General features: G+C 56.7%; 1 protein-coding gene across 5 annotated transcripts in view; it reads right to left on the bottom strand.

The window, feature by feature from the left end:
• ST3GAL4 (ST3 beta-galactoside alpha-2,3-sialyltransferase 4) overlaps positions 1-16,997 on the bottom strand; it is a 31,242-nt gene extending 14,245 nt beyond the window's left edge. The window contains exons 1-3 of one of the 5 annotated variants that reach the window (XM_044258184.1): positions 16,921-16,997; positions 10,299-10,407; positions 9,179-9,265 (exon numbers count right to left, since the gene is read on the bottom strand). Coding sequence is in view for 1 of the 5 variants with exons in the window: in XM_044258183.1 (XP_044114118.1) it covers positions 7,895-8,158 (264 nt within the window). In the remaining 4 variants the exon portion in view is untranslated. Of the gene's footprint in view, positions 1-3,012; positions 3,028-7,894; positions 8,159-9,178; positions 9,266-10,298; positions 10,408-16,920 lie in introns of those variants that run through there. The other 4 variants (XM_044258185.1, XM_044258186.1, XM_044258183.1 and 1 more) reach the window with 4 other exon arrangements.
• Between the last annotated feature and the right edge of the window lie 4,475 nt (positions 16,998-21,472).

The raw sequence follows: 21,472 nt of genomic DNA, 5'->3' as shown, positions 1-21,472 counted from the left end.
TCTACTGACCTGAAACTGGAGGCTCGTTTATCCCCTAATACAATTTTATGTTATATTAATATGTGCTTTGTATCTGGCCCATGAGATTATGACCTCTGTGGTCTGGGAGAGTTCTTTGTATTTTCAGACTCTATTATAGAGTTCAGAAGGTAGCTGATGTTTTGTAAACATCTGACACACAAGCGGTCAGAAGAGATTAAACGCGCATTACATCCCTTATTAATTACTAAAATGTACAGCGCACTTACCCTGTGGAACACCAGGAGGGTCCCCATCCCCTCGCCATTGCTTTGGCGACCAGATAAGTCACTGTTGTGGGGGGTTGTCCGTGCACCACGAAATGTTTAACAGCATCTTTGACCTCGACCCACCAGATGCCAGCAGGAACTCCAGTGCCCGGCTGTGACAACCAAATTGTCTCCAGACATTACAAAATGTTGAGAACTACTCCGCTAGACATTTTTAAGGGCTGTCCAAGTATGATCTCAACCCTGTAAGTTAAGCACGATCATGACCTACATTGCAGAAAAAGGGACCCAGGGTTCAAGAAGGGTCAGCTACTTGCCTAGGGAGGTAGAGCTTGTGAGGACAAAGACTGTGACTCTGGCTGCTTGGCTCCAGAGCCGACATGTCCAGCACCCGACCCCCTATGGTGTCAACAGCTCTCCTGTAAGGGAACGAGTCCCTAGACTCCGTGGTCCCTGGAATGTCCAGGGCTGTTCTTCAGAGCAGGTAACGGAAGTCGGTCCTCTATCAGATCCAAGTCCTTCGAATGCTTACAACAGCTACAAGCAGCCTCCCGTGCTCCCTCTCAGGCAGCTTCCTCATGGGACACAGTCTCTATCCGATGCCGTGGCCTGGGGCTGCTCGGGAAGCTCTCCAGCATGCTTCCAGTGCATACAACTGTAGCCACGGGATTAGCGCTGCCCTCCATCTGGACACCAGACTTCCAGGAGTGCTGGCTAAGGCTGCGCTCACTTATCACATCACATCCCTAGCACGGGACTCGAATCCTTCAGCTGGTAAGCCAGGCCTCCTGGGCCCTAGCTCGGGTGGCTACCCTGTCCATCCGAAGAGGACTGTACGTGATACCTGCTTTCCCACATTTCCCCTTAGGAATCTAGGGTCATGTTTCCTCCAAGCTCAGAGTCCACGGCTGACATTCCAGAGGACACTCAAGCAGGACGGTGAAATTAATGCAGCTAATACAATCACTAGGAAGGCAAGATGGTGACATAGGCCACTGGGTAACCTACTTTAATCTCTCATTCTTGGATGGAGATGGCCAGCTAAAGGCAATTCTCCAGGACAGGTCAGTCACTTGCATCAGTTCTCAGCACAAAAATTCTCCATGGCCTCTTGTGTACTCAAGAGAGACCGGGGCTCGGGATCTCTTCACTGACTTCTTTATGCACTTTTGCTACCTGCCATCAAAAATCCCATACACATCCAACATTTCTGTTCCCCCTCCCCTGCTTGTAAAGATTTTTCAGTTGTTTTGTTCACTGCCGTATCACCCATGTCTAGAAGAGCGACTGGCACACAGTAGGCTCTCAATACAAATTCACTGAATTAATAAACGATCAATTCATCAAGGACGTCATTGGAGCCAGAGAGGAAGAGGCAGTACCAGGAGTCTGAGATTCGCTCTATCCACTCCGACCCAAGACCTGGCAGGACACAGCCTTAAGACTTTGCCTTCTCCTCATCACGGAACAGCACAGTGTGACCACAGTGTGCCCTGGCCGGCGCCGGGGGGGGGGGGAGTGGCGCGGGGAGCGGCGCAAGAGGCCTGCCCTGGCCCCAGCTCACGCGAGACAGCAGAGGGCTGAGGAATCGTCCAACAGCCTCAAGGCCCATGAGTGGGCAGATGAGGCGGTCTGTCCGGCCACCCAAGCTTGGAGGGAAAGGGGTCTGGTAGGCCTCCCATGGAAGCAAAGAAGCTTCTCTGTTCCCCACCCTTGGGGTCCACAGGCTGCCACCTCCCCACTGCCATCAGACACCACAACCAGCCCAGCCCTGCAGCCTCCTGGATAGAAACACTGTATCACCCACTTTATCAGCTGCCGGTCACAAGACACCAGAGGGAACCACTTGAAAATCATACTTCTGGTGTCTGCGCGGGTGGGGTAGAGGCTTTGAATTCCATTGTCTGGGTGAGAAACCTGAAGCTGTGTGACAGGGTAGAGAATCAACCAGGACGGACTCAGAGCTAGGATAAGAAAAGGAGAAATCTGGTGGGGCTGCGGACCTACCCCCACCCCCCACCCCCCCACCCCCCGCAGGGGCTCTGGGACAGGCTTTCCTCCTCAAACCTCCCACCCAGGAGCCTAGGAATTTGGCCCCAGGGAGCCAAAGCTAAAGGTACTACCAGAGCTGGGGCTTAACTCAGGTCACCACCAACACGGCCAGTCCCCTCCCTCCTCTGGCCTCCACAGGCCTCTTCTGAAAGTAGAGGACAGCACCAGCCCTGCCCCGCCCCCCACGGTGGCCCCCAGCCAGTTGTGGCTCTGGAGTCCTTGCCCTGTGGCTGGTCCACACTGAGGTTTGTTGTAAGGGGGAACCATACACTAGGTTCCAAACACTTAGTACAAAAATAAAAGGGAACCACCACCTTAAGAATAATTTATACTGATCACGCCCTGCGGTAATGTTTTGGCTCTACTGGGTTAAAATAGGAAAATTTATTTCATTTCCTCATTTTTACTCTTTCAAAATGTGGCTAACTTAACATATCCAAAATTTTATTTACTTATTTATTTTCAAGATTTTATTTATTTATTTGAAAGAGAGAGAGAGAGAGACAAAACAAGCATTAGGAGCGGCAGAGAGAGAAGGAGAAGCAGGCTTCCCACTGAGCAGCGAGCCCAGCACAGGGCTGGATCCCAAGACACCGCCCCACCTCCGATCATGACCCGCGCTGAAGGCAGACACTATACCAACTGAGCCACCCAGGCGCCCCATAACATTTTATTTAAGCAATCTCTACACCCAACGTTGGGCTCAACTCACGATCCTGAGATCAGCGGTGGCACGCTCTTCCCACTGAGCCGGCAGGCACTGCTAACTTAGCATTCTGTAAGATTTGAAATTACATATGTGGCTTGAGACTGTGGTTCCCACTGCGTTCCTCTCGGACCTCGCTGGACCAGACCATGTCTGCGATTGCACAGGAAGCACGCGTAGAAACTTAAAGCAACTGATGCTTCCTGGCCTCCCTCTCAGAGAGGCCAACTCAGGGTGTGTGGGATGCCTGCAGAGGGCCCTGGTCATTCTGAGGGACAGCCACAGTGAGCACTGTCCCAAGGTCTCAAGTGGGGGCAGAGCTGGGAAATCTCCACTCTTCCCTGCATTCTGCCCGCTCCTCCCGGGCGGTCAGGATTCTGAGCATGGAGGCAGAGTTCAAGGTGACATTGTCACCTGGCGCCCCAGCCCAATCTCTGCTCTGCCCACACCCAACCTCTTCCTGACCTTGGCAACCTGCCCCAGTGCCTGCACAGAGCCGGCCTCTCGGCTATCCCTCACACACCACACCTGCCCAGGGCCCACGCAGATGGCCATGTTTCAGGTCACAAGGAACGGCCTACTCTGGCCCAGAGCTGTGCCTCGGGGACCCGCCACCAGGACCGAACCCTGCCTCTGCCACTTAGCACCCCTAAGCCTCAGTCTCCCAATCTGGAGGTAAGGAGCCCCTACCACGATTTTCACTGGGCTGGTTAGCGAGATAATGGAGAAAAGACACACGGGAAATGCTCCCTGAATAGTGACTATTAGCCATACTCCTTTCTCGTGTGCTAAGTGGAATCCAAAAGCTGCAGCTGTCTGGAATGTGGGGTGGTTAAAACATCATTGAAGAAATAGTATGTTTTAGTCAGTCTGTTCCGTGATCAAAAGCAAAGAAATAAACACTGAGCCTTACGCGACACACAAATGACTATCCACTGGACTGAGAAAGTCCTGGATGACGGCCAGGCCTCCCCAATGCTTCCTAAACACACCCTCCCCTCCCCAAAGGAGGGTTTTAGCTTGCATGCCCTCTCCACACCCCGAGCCCCATTTGAGAATGGAGGCAGGACTGAAGGTCGGGGCGGGGGAGGGGTCTGCAGTCAGTGCCAACAGTGTGACATCTGAGTCCTTGTCTGGGCAGGGGTTGTCTACAGTGTAAATGGTCAGGATCTGGAATCCCAAGCCTGGACCTCCCTCCCTGGCTTCCCTTGTCCTGGCCATTCTCCCGGGCTGCTCCCAGCACACGATCCAAGCCTACCCAGCCAGGAATCTCCTCTCTACCCCCACACTCACCTCCTTACCCCATCTTATTCCCTTTATAGCAACGACACCACACCATGTCCTGTACTCATGAACCCGTGCACCCCGAGAAAGCGGGACTCCATGCGGTCCATACCACCTCCAGCACCAAATTTAATGCCTGTCGCATGGCACAAACAAGGAAACAAACAAACGTCTAAAATGCATGAGCAGAACAAGTGTGGACAGAAAGTTTCACCAAGTGAAAGCATCCCACGCCCTTATTTTGCAAAGACCTGAGCACCCGAGGCACCAGGGGCTTGCTAGAGGCTCGGCTTGGGAGCAGGCAAAGCCACCAAGTGCCACGTTTTTTGCCAAACACACGTGGCTATGTGCACAAACAGACCCTTATCACCAAGGCGGCATGGTTTCTCCAGAAGTCGGTATCACCATCTTTGACTCCCCTGAATCACTACCAGCTTCCGGGCTACGGGACCACCCAATAAACTGATATCACGCATCAAAAGCTGGGATGGTCCCAGGACAGCTCCAGGGCTTGAAGATGCCCTATTACCCAGGTAAACTCACATCCTCCTTTGTTGTTCCCCAAGAGGGTCTGCCTGAGCCAAAACCCCAGCCACCACTCCCCAGACCCCTGAGCACCTCTGGCATTCTGGAGGCAGAGGAAAGGGTTCTGGACACAAACCCAAGGTCCAACCCAGCCTCCACAGTGAGGGTCCAAGCATCCCTGGACAAGGTCCTAGATCTCTCAAGGCCTCAGATTCCTCCTCTGTGAAATGCAGGTCACGAGGGCAAGTTCTGGAAGGTGTATGAGCCTTGAAATCCATCCTGGGATTGGAAGCCTGAAGCTTTAGCTCCCGCCAGGCTGACAACCGGGCACGTGGCAAAAGGAAGCTGCAGGGGTTCCTGGTCTAGGTCTGCCCCAGAGCATGGCAGCTCCTCTCCACCCAAGGTTTCCCCATCCCAGCAAAGGGAGGGGTCCACAACTGCAGCTCCCACCTGCTACTGTAACCATGACCACGCTCTCCTCTCCTGGCTGCTGGGCCCATTGCACACACGACACAGGACACAAGCAGCTGCCCAGGGAGAGAGGCAGACACTGCCACCCAGACTGGTCCGCACTAAACCTAGGCACCTTGTACTGGCCAGACCCTAGATGCACTGCTGGGGTGTGAGAAGTATAGGATGGGAGAGAGGGAGCAGGCTTCACCGGAGAAGCCACTTGAGCTCCCTCTCTGGCTCTCTCTGGGTACATCACGTCCTTGAGAAGGTGCCCGGGCCCCTGATGAGTCCCACCTGATGGCCATCCCAAGGGGATCCAGATGGGGCCCCCTCCGCTGGCCAGCACCCCCTTTCCCTAGCAGCTCCAGAAGCAGTAGCCCTCCTCACTTCTTTCCAGAGTGATGTTCCCTCTGCTGGTTGTCCCCTCCCCAGCAGATTCTCCTCAAGTCCCCACTCGGGGAAAGGGCAGGGCCATGTTCAGTCCTGAGACCTCGAGGGAGGTGAACACTATGCCAGCTCTGGCCCAAGAAGGGTGGCCCTCAGCACGGCTGTTCCAGATGGAGCAGCAGGGAGACCTCTCTCCCCTGGTGATGCACACTGTCCCGCAATGGCGGTTCTGCAACAGAGAGGCTTTGGGGTGTCCACAGGGGAGGACCCACTCCTGAATTCCCAGCAGGAGCCTGACAGAGTGAGAGGAGCTGAGAGTGGGCCTCGGGGTGCATGCATATGCTCAGGGGCGGCACTAGGGCCCCTGGGTGGGGCCCTGGACAAGAATGCAACCCGGAAGAAGAAAAATCAAGACTGCATTTCTGGCCGCAGCCTATCCCCTGGGAATGGCGAAGCCAGTAAGACAGGCCCTTTTAAGATTGTTGCACATCAGCGAGACCTTCCTTGAACCGACTCTCCTCCAAGGACAAGGTCAGCGATGACGTAAGGGGACGCCTGGCTAGCATTCGAGGTGCTGCTGGGCAAGGTGCTGACCCTTGGGGGAAGCCGAGGTCCCCTTGGGGCAGAGCCCAGAGCACAGCCGGTGGGAGCACTGGCTGGAGGGCTGGCTGGCATGATCAGAGGGGACCCACACCTACTTCTGCCCCCAGGGCTCTCCCACAGGGTAAATGTGCAGCCAATCTGAATGCCCACAGCCTCACCCACAACCCAGAGCTGGGAGGCCCCAGAAAGACACTCAGAACCCCTCAAGCCCACCCTACTCCTGCCCGCTCGAACCCTCCTGTGTCAAAAACCTACAAGCGCATCTCTACAGAAACACACAGCTGTCTGCTCAGAGGCACACCCAGACCCAACATGGAACGTAGTAACCCTACACACTCGTACACACAGGCACACACCCCTCGTTCCTTCTCCTCCCCTGCCCATTTCCCCAAACATACAGCTTCTGAGGTCAGCTGGGCCCCCTCGGCCAGGGTGCTCTCCTCCCCCATCCTGCGGCTGAGGGCACTGCCCACCCGGCTTCAACTTCACCTTCAGCTGTGGCCGGTTTGTTTGTCAGGCTACAGGTCCCTGGGGCTCCCAGCCAGGGAGCAGGAGCTTCCAGAGGAGCAGGGAGTGGCTACGCTGGCCCTCGGGGGCCTTCTCTTCACCTCTGAAAGTTGGGTAAAGAGAAACCCTGGACTCCTGGCCCTCAGCCAGGCCAAGCCCAGCTCCCAGCAAGGGAGTCCCACTCCTGTCATGCTCAGAGTTACTGGGGGAGGTGGGCACTGGGGCAGAGGGGCTGCAGGGAAGCAGATGGGAGGAAGATTCACAGCCTCGTAAGGATGTCCCCAGAAGGGCTGGGGAGTGTCCCAGAGGCAGCTGGCCCGGGGAAGGGTACCCCCGCCTGGCGCCCTCACTCACCATCCTCCTGGCCTGGCCTCTTTGCACGGGCACCTAACCCTGATCCCTCGGAGAGGGACTGTCCTCCTGGCCTACCCCCCTCCCCCACAAATCGGGGAAAATCCTAGGCCCTCCCCTAGCCATCCCCCTATCCCACTCAGGCCTTCATGTCTCCAGCCCTGAGGCATTAGCAATTTCAGGATCATCCCAGACCTGGGGGAGGTGGTGGGAGGGCAAGGCACAAGCTGCTCAGGGCCTGGGGACTGAGGATTCCAGAGTCTAGGGCTCGTTCAACAGGTTTGGGCTTTGCCCACACCTCCTCTCCACAGAGCTATGGCTCAAGTCGTATGGGATACCTCCTGGGCAGACACCCTAAATCTAACTGAGGGCGGTGCCAGGGGTCAAACCAAGTGCGTGAGCACCCCAAATCTGGGGCCTTGCCAGAGCTCCTCCCCTGGTCCTTTCAGGAGTCCTCCCTGTTTTCAGCTTCCAAGAATACAGCCCTGTTAATCCACCACTACCTTGGGACAAGCACTGCCCTCAGGGCTAAATGGGATCCAGAAGCTTTTTTCAAAGAAGCCTGGTGCCAGATAAGGACTTGGGGAAACTGAGGCACAGGGAAGACGCAGACCCTGAGAAAACCCAGGAGACCACACAGCCACGGGGACCCTGGTCCCACTTGAAGGCCCACAGGTCCTCCTGCCCTCTTCCAAGCATCTGTTTTCTCCTGCCCGGGAGCTGGCAGAGCAGGGACCTGGGACAAGGTGCCGCCCACCCCCAAGCCTGGCCGGCTCACCTGGCCTTCCCGGCCTGTCAGTCCAGCTGTTCCGGAAAGAGAACATTTTCTTCTCACTCTATTTGGACAGCTGCAGGGATAGTGATGGTGAGAAGAGAATGTCTGATTACTGACAGAGGGGGCAGTGCGGGGACAGGGCCACAGGGCCTCCGATGGGGTGGGCAGAGGGCTGGAGCTGTGGGGAGGTCCTGGGCAGGAGGCTAGGGACGGGGAGCTAGGTGGGGGCCTGGAGCAGTCTGACAGGACACAGGGAATGCCTGCCATTCACAAAAAGGGTCACCAGAGGGGCTTCTGGAGCCGGGCCAGGGGCCTGGAGTAGTGAATGGCAGCCCAAGAGCAGAGAAGAAAACGACTCCCTTCTTTATGGAAAGTGCTCAGCTACAGGGCGGGGGCGGGGCGGGGTGGGGGGTTGCCCAGCCCCAAACCCTTCCTCCCAGACAGATCCCTAGCCCTTCCTCAGTGGGTCCGGTTCCGGGTCTGGGGCTGATGGGTGGGGCTCAAGGAGATGAGGCATCAACTGGGCAAAAGTCAGAAGCCCTAGAGATCCAGCTTGTTCCCACTTTTGAAGACGGCAATTAGAATTGTAGGGTCAAGACACACTGTTTCCTCCTCTCTCTCCTTCCCAACGGTCTCTCTCTCTCTCTCTCTCTCACTCCTTTGCTCTCCTCCCCGTGTCCCTGTCCCCTTTCCAGCCATCCTGTCCCGGTGTCTCCCCGTGCCCATCTCCACCTCCTCCTGCCTGCCTCCCCCCAACTCCCCACCCTCGGGTTATGTAAGGGGCCTGAGAACACACAGAGGGAGCTTTGTTGTCAAACCAAATCCATACGCAGCCGGAATCGGCCAACGCAGCTGTTCCCCATTCCCTCCGCCTTGGCAGAGTTGAGATGCTGGGCAGGAAGCCCCCACACGCCTCCATTTTGGGAGGCGGGGGGCAAACGCTGGCCCAAGGGCCCCCAGGCAGCTAAATGGGTGGCCAGAGATCAGTCATCCTTGCGTGGAACTGCAGCAGGGGACCAGCTGGCCCACAAGACAGTACAAAGCCCCGTGCAATGCCAGGTCACAAAGACCACAGAGAGGAGAACTCTGGGCTAGAAGCAGGACTGGAAAGGGGGGTAGGGGAAGAAGACACAGATTCCCCCAGGCCCATCTGTATTACTTGTCCACACACGGATGCACACCCATGCTCTCTTTCTCCTGCACAACCCACGTACACACTCATCCACACACTTACAGCATGCACACACACACACACACACACACACACACCCCGCCATGTGGGCTCACCTGAAAGGTGTCTGAGCAGAAATCTCCTCCCTGCTCTGACCAGCCTCCTCCATCCCAGCAGGTCCCTCTGGGGAAAGAGCTGGAGCTCTGGAGAGAGGAGTGGGGAGGGGGGAGGTCAGAAGCCAAAGAAGCTCCACCAGCCCACTCTTCTTGGGAGACCCTCAGGCTCTCGGACCAGGTCCCTCCTTCCTGCCCAGGAGGACGTCCAGGGAGGTGGGTGAGGACCCAGGGAGCAGAGTTTAAGTTTACTTTGAGTTTCCTCTGGGCCGGCACTGTCCCTTCACCAAGCCCAACTGCTGGAAGAACCATCTCATTAGAAAATTCTGGAGCTGCCAACAGCAGGCGCTCCTGAACCCCCAGAGCCCAGAAGGGAACCTCCCCGACCGCTGGAAATGCAGCTGCCATGTGAAGACCACTCAGATGTTGAGGCAAGGAGCATAGGGGACTCCGGAGGACAGAAGGGGAAAGAAGCGGAGTCAGATGGGAAGGGAGGAAGAGAGAAGAATGGAAGGCAGAAAACGATAAGAAAAAGGAAAAAATAAAATAAAATAAAAGAGGAAAAAAAGGACCAAGGAGCAGACCAGTGGAGAAGGGGGGACAGTGATGTGGGGAGAAGGGCCCACACAGCCAGGAGGATGGGTGCCCCCCTCCAAGAGCACACTCCCCCCTGCCAGGCCAGGGCTAGCCCCCTCTGAGAACAGAGCAGGTCCTAGAGAAGCAGGATGACAGTGGACATTTCTAGAATGTGTCCTAGCCCACCCAGTCCCCCGTTGGCCATGCCCCTGGGGGTAGTAGAGCCCATCCTGGTCTTTGGGGCCTGGATGACGTCAGGACCTCAGAGAAAGGGATGAGTTGGGGGCAGGGGGTGGACGGAGGGGCAAAGGGACCCAGGCCCATTCCTTACACCGGCTCCTGCCTGTGGGGAGGGGATATTCAGGGAGCTTGAACAGCAAGTTACTTTTTTGAGTCTCAGCTCCCTCATTTGCAAAAAAGAATCAGTTACAGAGCTGCTACTATGCGGCAGCAAGGCTCCAGATGCTGGGACACCTCAGGGAGGAAACAGTTGCGGGTCCAGCCCCGTGGTGACCTCCAAGGCCTTTCCCAACCCGCAAATGCTTACCTCCCTGGGCCTCCCAAACCTGGGAGGTGGGGCAGATGCCAGGAGCCCAACTCACAGACCAGCTGATGGAGCACTAATCACCACCTGACACCTGCCGGAGGTTACAGACCTGGGTGCAGACAGAGAGGAGAGAAAGGGTGCCATCAGCAGTGAGTAGCTCCTGCCCGGCCGCCTGCCTCTGGCCACCGAGTGCCGTTGGACACTCTTCAGCATCTGTGCACCCCTTGAATCCCAGAAGACACAGCGGCCTGGAGTTTACAGAGTACAGAATTCCACGCCCTGGGGCATCACTGGAAACACTCTCTCTATCCGAAGTGCGGGTTCCTCAGGGGAGGAACCTGAGGGCCTGAGGCCAGCGAGCGGGGAAAGGGGACAAGCCTGATACTTCTACCACACCGCCCAGAGCACGGCTCAACCCTAACCCCGTCCCCATATGGGGCAAGACTGGGACCCAAGGGCAGTGGGTCTCCCCTACCCCGTCCCTGTACGTGGCAAGAGTGGGACCCAAAGGCACTCGGGGCACATGGGAGGAGCTGGGCGGTCCAGGAGGCTTCCCAGAGCAGAGCCTCGGGTTGGATGCTGAAGGACACTCGCCATTTAGGAAGGAGGTTACCCAGAGTAGCCAAGCCATTGGTGGCATGGGGGAGGGGGACAGATGGAGCAAAGAGATGAGAACACACGCGGCATGCTATTGGGAAAATAAAAGTCTTAATGGGGTTGAATGGGGAGGGTTCCCAAATAAAACTCTTTAAATTCCAGAAAACCCTCTGTCGTACTTTCACATGAGATTTTATGTGGAAAGCCTTCGAGAAGGCATCGAAGAGCAACTGTTAGAGTTGAAGCAATAATAGGGGTGAACCCCACCTCCTAAGTGGACACCGGAGCGGGGCTCCAGCCATAGGGTCACCTCTCTTGACCCCGAACAGGAGGAGAGGACCAATGTCAGGACAAGAGGGGAGATTAGGACCCGTCTGTGCAAGTACCTCAAGTTTGGGCTGAGGAGGGGAGACAGGAACAGGAACGGGTCCAGCTGCACCTGGGAGGGGGGCTGGAATGAGGGGCAGGCCCTCCTCAGGGGGCAGACTCCTGTCCATCCCTACCTGTGCCTCCTGCCTGCCTCTCCAGCGCCTAGAGAGACCCCGGGTTGGGGGGTGGGGTGGGGCGAAGCATGGCAGCAAGCGGGGCCAGGCCAGGCCCTTCTCGGACAGAGAGCTCACCTGTCAAAAGGGCAGCTTTCTTCCTTTGCCTCAGGAAAAGCAGGAAGGAAAGCAGGAACACAGTGAAGACAGAGAAAACCCAAGGTACCTCTTCCATACATTTATCAAACAAATATTTACCGAGCACTTACTGTTTGCTATACATCATTCCAACCATGAATACAGCAGTGAGCAAGACAGACAGGTTCCTGGAGCTTACACCAAAATCCTAAGATCTCAGGGGAGAAAATACCTTAAAAGTTTTCAAGCCCGCTGCACACCACCAACACACCCCTCCTAGGCCTGCATCTCCCTGGGACTGTCCCTGTCAAGGTCACAGGTCTATGCTTAAACATCTCTGATGATGAGCAACGTGCCCCCTCCAAAGGCAGAAGTGCGCTCCCAAAATCTCCAGCTAGCCCCATCGAGGGCCCTGCTGGCCTCCCTCCCCAGCCGGCCTCCGCAGAGCCTGAGGCAAGGGAGTCAACAGAGCATCAGAGGCCCTGGGAGAAGGTGCAGGTTTTATTTTATTATGGCACAAAACAGAAGGATGCATCTCTAGTTCTGCTCGTTCTGAGCCAAAGACCTGGGACCAACAGAAACAAGCGGACCCCATGCTCACCTGTCCAGAGCTCCGGGGTCCCTCAGCCTTTGCCGCTGTGACTGCCCTGCTCGCTTCCCTTCCAGAAGCCTCTGGTCGTGGTCCCCAGGTCCCCAGGGCACGCCCTCACTGGCCCCCACTTCTCTCCTGCTGTCCCTTCCAACCAGGCCTCCCTCCCCAAGACCTGAGCCACCTGCAGGGGCAGGGGCAGGGGCAGGGGGCCCGTGTGGACCCGGCCAAAGGGAAGCTCACCCCCACCCCCACCCCCACCCCCACCCCTGGGACTGAGAGCTGCTCTCTTGAAAGAGCTTCTCCTGCCAAGGGCCAGGCAAGGACAGGTGTCGAGGAGGATCCGGAACAAAAGGTGCTCCTGCCTGGCAGGGACCTGGGAATGGTAGACCCTGGACCCTGGGGGCAGCCACATGGGCCCAAGTCCCCGAGCTCGGACCTGTAGGGCCACTCCCCTTCCCCACGTGTCGCCACGGTTGGTTGTGAGCGGGCGCAGCCGGAGAGCCGCATTTCCAAAGGAATAGGAGCCGGGCGGGCGGGCCAGATGGAAGCAATTACGGGGGGGGGGGGGGGAGGGCGGCCATGGAGATGGCCCCGGAGGGCAGAGAGGGAGAGAGAAGAGCCCTGCCCACCTGACCACAGAGGGCTGACAAGCAGGGAGCCTGCACTCTGGGCAGGGGTGCCACAGCGGGCAGGGCGAGGTGTGGGGTTTGGGGTTTGGGTCAGCACAAAGAATTCTGGGCTGGGAGTCCGGAGGCGGAGGTTGTGGTCGGCCTTGTCACCAACGCACTGTGGCCTTGAGCAAAGCCCTTCACAGCTCTGAACCTCTTCAGGCACCAAAGGATGGGGAAACGAGGTTGGGGGAGCAGTGGAGAGCTCAACTGCGAAAAGCAGGTTTCCAAAACAGCCCAAGATACAAGTCCCCTGCTCAGCTGCTTAGGAGCTGTGACCTTGGCCAAAGTTTCAACTGCCAGATCCTCATTTCTTCACAGATAAATGGGCTGAATGAAAGGTGTGTATGAAGCTTACGGGAAGGGATAGAAATAAGCCTCCGGCACATCCTTTTCTTTTGTCTGTTTGTTAAGCGTATGGGGCCAGGCTTTAAGAAGTGCTTGATTTGGTGCCTGGGTGGCTTAGTGGGTTAAGCCTCTGCCTTCAGCTTGGGTCCTGATCTCAGGGTCCTCGGGGGTCGGGAGGGCTCCGGCTCTTTGCTCGCCAGGGAACTGGCCTACGGAACCCCTGCCTATGTGTGATGACTGTCAAATAAATAAATAAAATATTTTTTTTTTTAAAAAGAGAGAGAGAAGCGCCTGATTGACACATGGTAAGTACTTGTGTTATTTGCTAAGCCTTTTTTATTGTAAAGACAGGTGTTTACAAAGGCTGCTAGGGAGGAGGACATGGGGCAGGCGGTGGACACAAGGAACACGGCTATAGCCCCTGGAACCCACACCCTCCTGCAGGAGGATTTGGATCAAAGGCAGAAGCAACAGCGTGTGGGCCCAGCCCTCTGCAAACGGACCCCGTCCTCTCCAGCCACCCCCAGCCTCCCCATCCCACCCCAGGAAACCAGATCCCAGAGCCCGTGACCCACTTGGCTGGGCTGCAGAGGGAAAGTCCACGCAGGAAGGAGGAACCATCCCACCCCACAAGGATAGCTGCCTGTGGGCTTCTGTTGCCCGGCCTCATCACACTCGAGGCCCCAGGAGACACTGAGGGCTTCACCAGGCCGGCACCTGCCCTCAGTCCTAGCAGCAGCCCCTCCTCCCTGCTGGGCAGAAGCCAGGGCCTCAGACTCTGCAGTCGTCCCAGCATCTTTCCACAGGGCAGCTCTGCAGGGCTGGGGTGGGCAGAGAGAGTGTCAGGAGCTGTCTGTATGTCTCCTGGTCCTAGGCAAGGGGCCAAGACCAGAAGAAAAGCTGCAGTTCTGGACGCTGAAGGCCCTTCTCACCCTGGAAAGCAACCGACCCCACGCCAGCCGTTGACAGAGCTCAGCCCCTGCTGGGCTTGGGGGCACGGGGCTGGGGCCCAGGCCTCAACCACTCGCTGCTAGATTCAACCACTTCCTCCGTCTATAGCATGAAGAGTGACACACAGACACACACACAAACGCACACGCATGCACTGGGAATGCGGGAAAGGTCAGGGGTGATTCTGAGGCCGAGGGTGGCCGGCAGCCCACCCAGAGGCCCTCAGAACATGGACGCAGGAGTGCTGAGCCCTTCTGGGAAGGGAGAACCAAAGGGCCGAGGGGAAACAAAGGACCACAGCTTCCAAAATCTACCTACGTTCATCCTTTTCTCAAAGCAACCAAAAGTTTCAGGTCAAGGTCCCACACCGGAAGAAGGAAGCAGGGCCCAGGGGGTGGGAGTAAGGGAAGCACCAGCTAGCTGCTGGTGGGGGTGGGGGGGTGCGGTGGCGGAGTCAGGGAATAGCTCACCACAGGGCAGCTAAGGAGTCGGTGGGTGGGGAGGTGACAGAGAGAAAGTTCTAGAAGTTTTCTGGGCACCCTTCCCTCACCACCCAACTGCCCTGCTCTCCAGAGTCCATCTCCAGGGGCTTGGGAGCTCAGATGAGTTCTGGTGCCTGCCTTGATTTCCATCAGGAGACTTGGCCCTCAGCCTCTGGGATGTTCTGTGACACTGATCTGGAGGGTCCCTTTCAGGAGGCTGGAGCTCTCCCTCCTCTGTGGGCTGTGGAACCATTTTGTATTATTCTAAGGTAGAGCAAGCCCTTCCCCAAGACAGAAGGTGTAAACCATCCTGACAGGAGGAATTCATAGGACGGCCAGGCAGCCTCTCTGAGGTGAGACCCAGAGAATGTGTCCAGGTAGGGTCCGAGGGGGCACCCAAGGCAGGGTAGAGGCCAGGCCAGCATGGGGTAACTACAGAATGCCCACAGGTGAAGCTGGAACAGAGGAAGGGGGTCCAACTTCTCTGCTCCTACTGGGGAAATTCAGCCAGGGAGTGGTGGTGGTGGGGGGGTCCTTTCCCAGAATTTGTTACAATTCCAGAAAGTATCAGATTCTTGGTTCTACCCAGAAAATTGGATCCTAAAACAGCTGAGAGGGTGGAGGCGGCCACATAACTCTGTTTCTGAGGAGTGGTGAGCAAGAAGCTGGAGAGAAGGGAAGAAGGCATCCCAGAAGGCGCAGTGGGTTTCCACGGCCTGGACCTCTGCTCCCAGGAAAGGGGCTCCCTGCTGTCCTGAGGAGTAACCCATGCATGAGCTACAGATGCCGTTTTGGCCCACAGTCCCGGCAGGCGATTCAGGCGATTCGTACTTTCCTTTCCTAAATTCTTCCAACTAGGCGCCCCTCCTCACCCCCTCAGCTTGGGCTGGGGAGGGGAGAGGGACTGGCCCCAGCTCCTGGCTCACCTGCAACCGCCTGATGAAACCCAGGGCCCCCTGGTCGGCCAAGATCTCCCACCCAGCGCAGCGATGCTGAGGGGTGGTCCAGAGAGCCCTCCGCAGAGAGGGGGACAGAGCAAGGTCTGAGCACCACCTCCGCTCAGGCCCACCCCTCCCGGCAAAGAGAAAAGACCCCACAAGGTCATTTCCAGGCACCCTCTCAGGAATTAGGGGCAGCTGCAGAGGGCGAGGAAGGGCATGGGAGCAGCACTATTCTCAGCGAACGCTGCTTCCTTCACGCAGGCACCCTTTTGAGCACTTCACACACATCAGTGTATTTAAAATCACCCTCGCGAAGGCCAGGGCCTGGAGGAGGCGGGGACAGAGTGCAACTCAGGAGAAAGCAGCCTAGGCTTGTGCCTCGTGCAACAACCCTGCACACACCAGGCCCATTCCCAGGGTTCTGCGAAGAAGTCAGCCTGAACTTGGCTTTCTCGCTGTGCCTCCCTCCAGCGGTGGAAAGCACAGGCTTTCAGAAGCCTGTGGGGGTGCGCGCCTGTGGGTGGCCATGAGGTCAGACAAGCACAGCTGAGCACCTGAACACTGCCTACACCCCTCACCCCCCCCCCCCGCCTTCCAGAAGGAGCCCCCTAGCTAAGCAAGGCCTTCAGGACTGGCTCTGTGGAACAGAGGAAGCAGCAGCTGTCCATCAGGCCTCCCATGGCCCAGAGGGAGCTTCCCCCCAAGACTGGAAATGGAGGGGGCAGCTACTGGCAGACATGTTGGCAACTCTGGGCAGGCCAGGAGGTGCCTGCGGTAAGGGTCCCAGGGAGGCAGACAGAGGAGCCCAGGATCCGGTCGCAGCTGGACCCCACACTCACCCCAACTCCATCCCTTCCCACTGTCCACCACCCAGGCTGCCTGGAGGCACAGGGGCCTAGGCCCAAAGGCCCCCACCAGGGGGACCTGGTATCCCGGGCACCACCTGCCTGCAACTTGCAACTCCCACCTTTGGGCTCTGCTTGGCGACCTTGCGACTTCTGCACACGGATGGACGCAGCCAAGCCCGTCACCTCTAGCCAAGCCAGCCTACGGATCTCCTGGATTCCGTGGGGGCAGTTGTGCGAGACACCAAGGTTCAGAGGATGCTGAAGGGGGGGACGCCTCCTGAGCAGGGGCGCAGGGGTGGGGGCTAGAAACTTTCCGGAGAAAAGGACCATCCCGGTGGCTCGCTCCAAGGGAGACGAACACCGGCTTCCCGCGAAAATCTGGTCCAGAGAAAGGGATCCCGGGGCCGTGGCCGCCCCACCCCGGCCGGCCCAGCGCTGCGCCCACGTGCCGGGCCGACCACCTCCCCGGGGCCGCGGCGGCGCGGGGCGACGGAGATGGGGACCAGACAATCGGGCCCCCGCGGCGCTCCCGCCCTCCCCCCGGACCCCACGGGGGCCGGCCGCCGCGTACTCACCCTCGCGGGTGGAGCGGGGCGGGGCACGACACTTTCGCGCACAGCTCCGATCCGCTAGGCGCACGGGCTGGCGGCGCGGCGCTGGCGCGGCGGCTCCGCTCGGCCGGGTCCCTGTCCCGGGCACGGGGCGGGCCTCGGAGCGGGCAAGTCCGCCTGCCGGGAGGCGGGGGCCCGGGCCCGTGCGGGGGGCGGGGAAGGGGCCGGACACGCTTGCGCACACGGCCGAGGAGCCGACTCCGGGGAGCGGGCGGGCAGGCGGAGGAAGGGCGGGGAGGCGGAGGAAGGGCTGGGGCGCTGCTGCGCGCGGGCGGGGCTCCCGCTCGCCGGCCTGGGACCGTGTGGGAGAGGCGGAGGCCCGGGGCCGGGAAGCCTGGGCGCGCGGGGCGCGCGGGGTGGGCGCGGAGGGGCGGAAGGGGAGGCCGGATGGGGTGAGGGTAGAACCCGGGAGGGCGCTGCCTGTGAGCGGCGCCAGGATGGATGTGCCCAGCGCAGCCTCCGCACACTCTCCTGGGAACAATGAGACCCAACAAAGGGTTCTCGGCTCTCCCACGTGGTGAACCGCGTCCTTCGCTCGCTCTGCAAAGTGAGGCACGGAAGGGGGAGGGCCTTGTTCCGGGAGCCCACCCCCCCATCCCCGCCCTGGGCCCCGCGGCCAGGTGCCATAGACCTAGACCTGGGCCTCTCCTCTGCCCTCGTCGGCACCTGCAGCTCCGAGACTACTCCCTCTGCCGCCCCTCTTTTGCACACCAGTTTTGGCTTTGAAAAAGCTTCTTGGTTTCTGTTCCTTACAGAAGGCGCCAGGCACACTGTCGCCAGGGGAAACCCCATCAGGCTCCTGACCCTACTTCCTTGGGCTCAGACATCCCCCATCAAGCCTGGAAACAGCGCAGGGCCAGAAACCTAGTCCAGAAGTTACCCCCAGGAAACCCACAGCCCCCGAGGCACTCTCTTTCATAGGTGAGTGGTTCTTCCATGGGTGAATGGTGTTTACTGAGCCCCTGGTGAGTCACCTAGTGGGGACAGCCTGGTGCTGGAGGCTCCCGCCACTCCCAGAAAAGTCTAAGACCTGGTCCCTGTCTCCCAGGAAGCTTAGGATCTAGCCACAGAGAGAATGATCACAATGGACTTCTGTTCAAGAAGAAGGCAAGACAGGAAGTGACTAAGTGTGAGGTGTGAGTAACCGACAGTAAGTGCAAAGGGGGTTCAGAGACCTGCCAGCTTCAGGTTCACTTCAGAAGAAACTGGAGGGCTTGTTAGTTGAGAACAGGTAGTTCAGGAGGTTCTGCCGGAACAAAGTGGAGAAGGCTTAGGTGAACAGGATGAGCCTCCAAGTTCTTTCATAGGTGACCGTTTTGTTCTAAATCACACCTTGCACAGATAGGTTCTTTCTGCATCCCAGCTGTGTCGAACTTAACGTTTGAATGGTGCCATTGGCTTGGTCCGTCAAGCATTCCGTCAGAAAAGACTTAGCTGCATTCAGCTCGAGGCCTAAACTAAGCTTAGCTGGGTAGAAAGAAGCCAGTGGCTAAAGTCGGTGCCCCGGCCCAGTCAAGGGGAAAAAGGGGATACCCCCCCCATTTCACGGTCAGGAAAACTGGCCCAAAGAGAGTCATCAGATGCCCAAAGCACCAAGGTGAGTAGTCTGGCCAAGCTGAACTGAGACTCGTCCGGCTTCTAAACTTTGCTAACCCTTTGATGAGCTAGATCTAAACCCAGTCTGCGGTTCTGGCCATGAGCCACACCGACATCCCTCTGCCAGAGAACAGAACCGAAGGGCCAGCTCTCCCTCCTGGGGTCCTGATTCCCAAATCTACCTCTGTCACTGCATTGCTTGAGTTTTCTTACTAAAAAAAAAAAAGAAAGAAAGAAAGAAAAAAAAATCATTGTATTTTGTCAAAAGGTATTGTTGGTATTAAACTAGGCAGTGGACAGGAACTTGCTCTGGAAGTTCAATACACTATGTTAAGTGTGTTTTATGTGATGCAGGCGGCATCCCTTCTCTGGCTTATGGAAGTGGTCAGGTCTCCCCCCGCCCCTCGCTGATCCCAGGTTACCCGGTGCCCAGAAGCTAACTGTAATTCTGGCTCCTCCCCTCAGGCCGCAGTGTGCTTACTCATGATCTTTCCCCTTCGGGTTTCTTAATGGCACAACCAGATGCTTAGCTAGCTGCCTGGAAGCCATATCATCAGTGGGGAGGGGGAAGCAGTTCTGGGACCTTTTGATCCAGGGTGGTGGAGGAGGGATGGTCCTGGAGCCATCAGAGCACCACCCAGCTCCTTGCACCCTTGCAGGACACAGCGAGAGGTCATATGATGAAGCCAGCAGGGGTTTGACAACTCGGGACGGTTCTTCCCGGAAGCTAGCTGTGCCAAGGACAGACAGAACAAAACCTGACCAGCGGCTCGCTGGGTCCTGGTCCCGCTTGGAGCCATGCTGCTTCCGTTCCTTTTTCCTCCACCTCCCTTGACCTCTCTGGCTCTGTCTCCACAGGGGAGGAACTGGGGCAACCAGAGGGGCCACAGGAGCAGAGGGAAGGGGCAGAGGAGCGAGGGGTACCACAGAAGGGGCAGGTGCTTATCAGCCTGGGAAGCTGTGGCCCCCAGAGGCTCCTCCTTGGCAGCCGGCGGGTGTGGGTAGGAGGCCTGGAGCTTCTCGACAAACGGGCCTCACAGGCTTCTGGCTCCTGTCCCTCTCATGTGCCACGTTAACTTCCTGCCCACCAGGAGGAGGGAACAGCAAGATGCCGTGTGAGGAAGAAATAAACCCAGTCCAGCATCTCAGATGCTTTTAAAAATAGCAACTCTGGGAGGGTAGTTCAGCTCCTATTTTTATCAGATTTATATGGCCGGACCGTAGAGCTGAGCTGTTCCCAGGGTTCTCAATAGCAGGCAGGGGACATCACTGTTGTTGTGTTAGAAACCTGCCGGTAGGCCAGGACATTCCAGGAACCTTTAGGCTGGACGAGATCCCAAGAAGTCCTTGCGTGCAGCCCTCGCCTCTGCTTGGGGCCAGTCAATTAACCACAGGTAGTTTATCTTTTTTGCCCAAAAGTCACTTGGTTGCTGTGCCCTCCACTGCGTAATCTAGGATTTCACAGCCCTTCTCATCAGGAAGTTCTTTTAAATATCTAGCCCAAGTATCTCTGGTTACATCCTTTTCAGTCCTTCTCACAGTAGAAAAATCTAGCTCACGTTTACCCCATGGTGACTACGTCTACAAAAGGCTCTTCTTTAATCCCCACAAAACCCCTCACAGGGAGCACTCTTACCATTGCTAAATTGGGAGCAGTTATGGAATTGCCTGCGATCATACCTGGGGAATGGTGCGGATGCTGTGCCGAAGCCATCAGACCATTTGCTTCCCAGACGTGTGCCCTTAGCTCGGACTTTCACCTCTTCATCACGGTCCCGAAGGGCAGAGCGGCCCGTGTTCTCATTGTGCACTTGTACGTTGTGCTAAGAGCTTGGCTCTAGATCCCAGTGTGCTGAGCCACAGTCCGCCTTGACTGCCCGGCCTCTGCTTGTGCAGGCCATTTGGCTAGCAAATGTAGCCTGGAAATTTGCCTTCTCTCTGCATAAGGTCTCCCAGACCCCTCTGCCTTTTGTGGAAGGCATTCACTGCTTTTGTCATTACTTTGTAATGACCACCTGGGTTCCTCACTAAATCATAAGCTCCATGTGAGCTCTATCTCCAGATTCTAACTTAAAAAAAAAAAAAAAAATTCGGGGGCACCTGGGTGGCTCAGTGGGTTAGGCCTCTGCTTTCGGTTCAGGTCATGATCTCAGGGTCCTGGGATGGAGCCCCGCATCAGGCTCTCTGCTCAGCAGGGAGTCTGCTTCCACCACCCGCCCCCCCATGCCTGGCTCTCTGCCTACTTGTGACCTCTCTCTCTCTTTTAAAAATCCTAAAAAAAATATTTGGGAAGATGTGCAAAACATGTGTATTGAATTGAAACACTTTTTTTTTTTTTTTCTCCCGCCGCTCCCTCCCCGAATTGAAACACTTTAAATCAATTCAGTCCCTGCTTATTTTTTAAGTGGTTGAACATGGTAACTTCAAGTTTGTATAGATTTCAGAATCCAGTATCATTCCACTAATAATAGCATTAGAACAAACACAGGGTTGCCAACATTTATTTATTTTGCTGGGTGAGGATATTTTAAAAACAACCACCACCAATGACAACCATCTTCTTTAGAAAAGGACATTTTAAGATCATATATACATGCTTGGAATGAAGATTTTGGTCCTTTCTGAGAAGGAAGATCTACATCAGTCTATTCAGAAAGAAAGAGATACACGAAAACTTTGGATATGGAAGCCTTACAAGAGAAACAATTTCAAATGTTACTTTGTATGTAAATATTTCTGGATTTGTTTCTCCGTCTGGGGCTCTGTGTTCAACAGAGACATGCAGAGTTGAGCTCACATGTCCTTGTTCCAAAATGTTATTTTTCTCCTTTTCATGAAGGAATGTTGACAAATCCAGGACACTCAGCAATTTTGCTCTATGAGGAAACTTTTGGGCAAAATGAAAGGAGCCAAGGAACAA

This window comes from Neovison vison, chromosome 7, assembly GCF_020171115.1.
Source record: "Neovison vison isolate M4711 chromosome 7, ASM_NN_V1, whole genome shotgun sequence".
Classification (NCBI taxonomy): Eukaryota; Metazoa; Chordata; class Mammalia; order Carnivora; family Mustelidae; genus Neogale; species Neogale vison.
The sequence above is the reverse complement of the archived record's forward strand: the minus strand, read 5'-3'. Positions and strand labels throughout refer to the sequence as shown.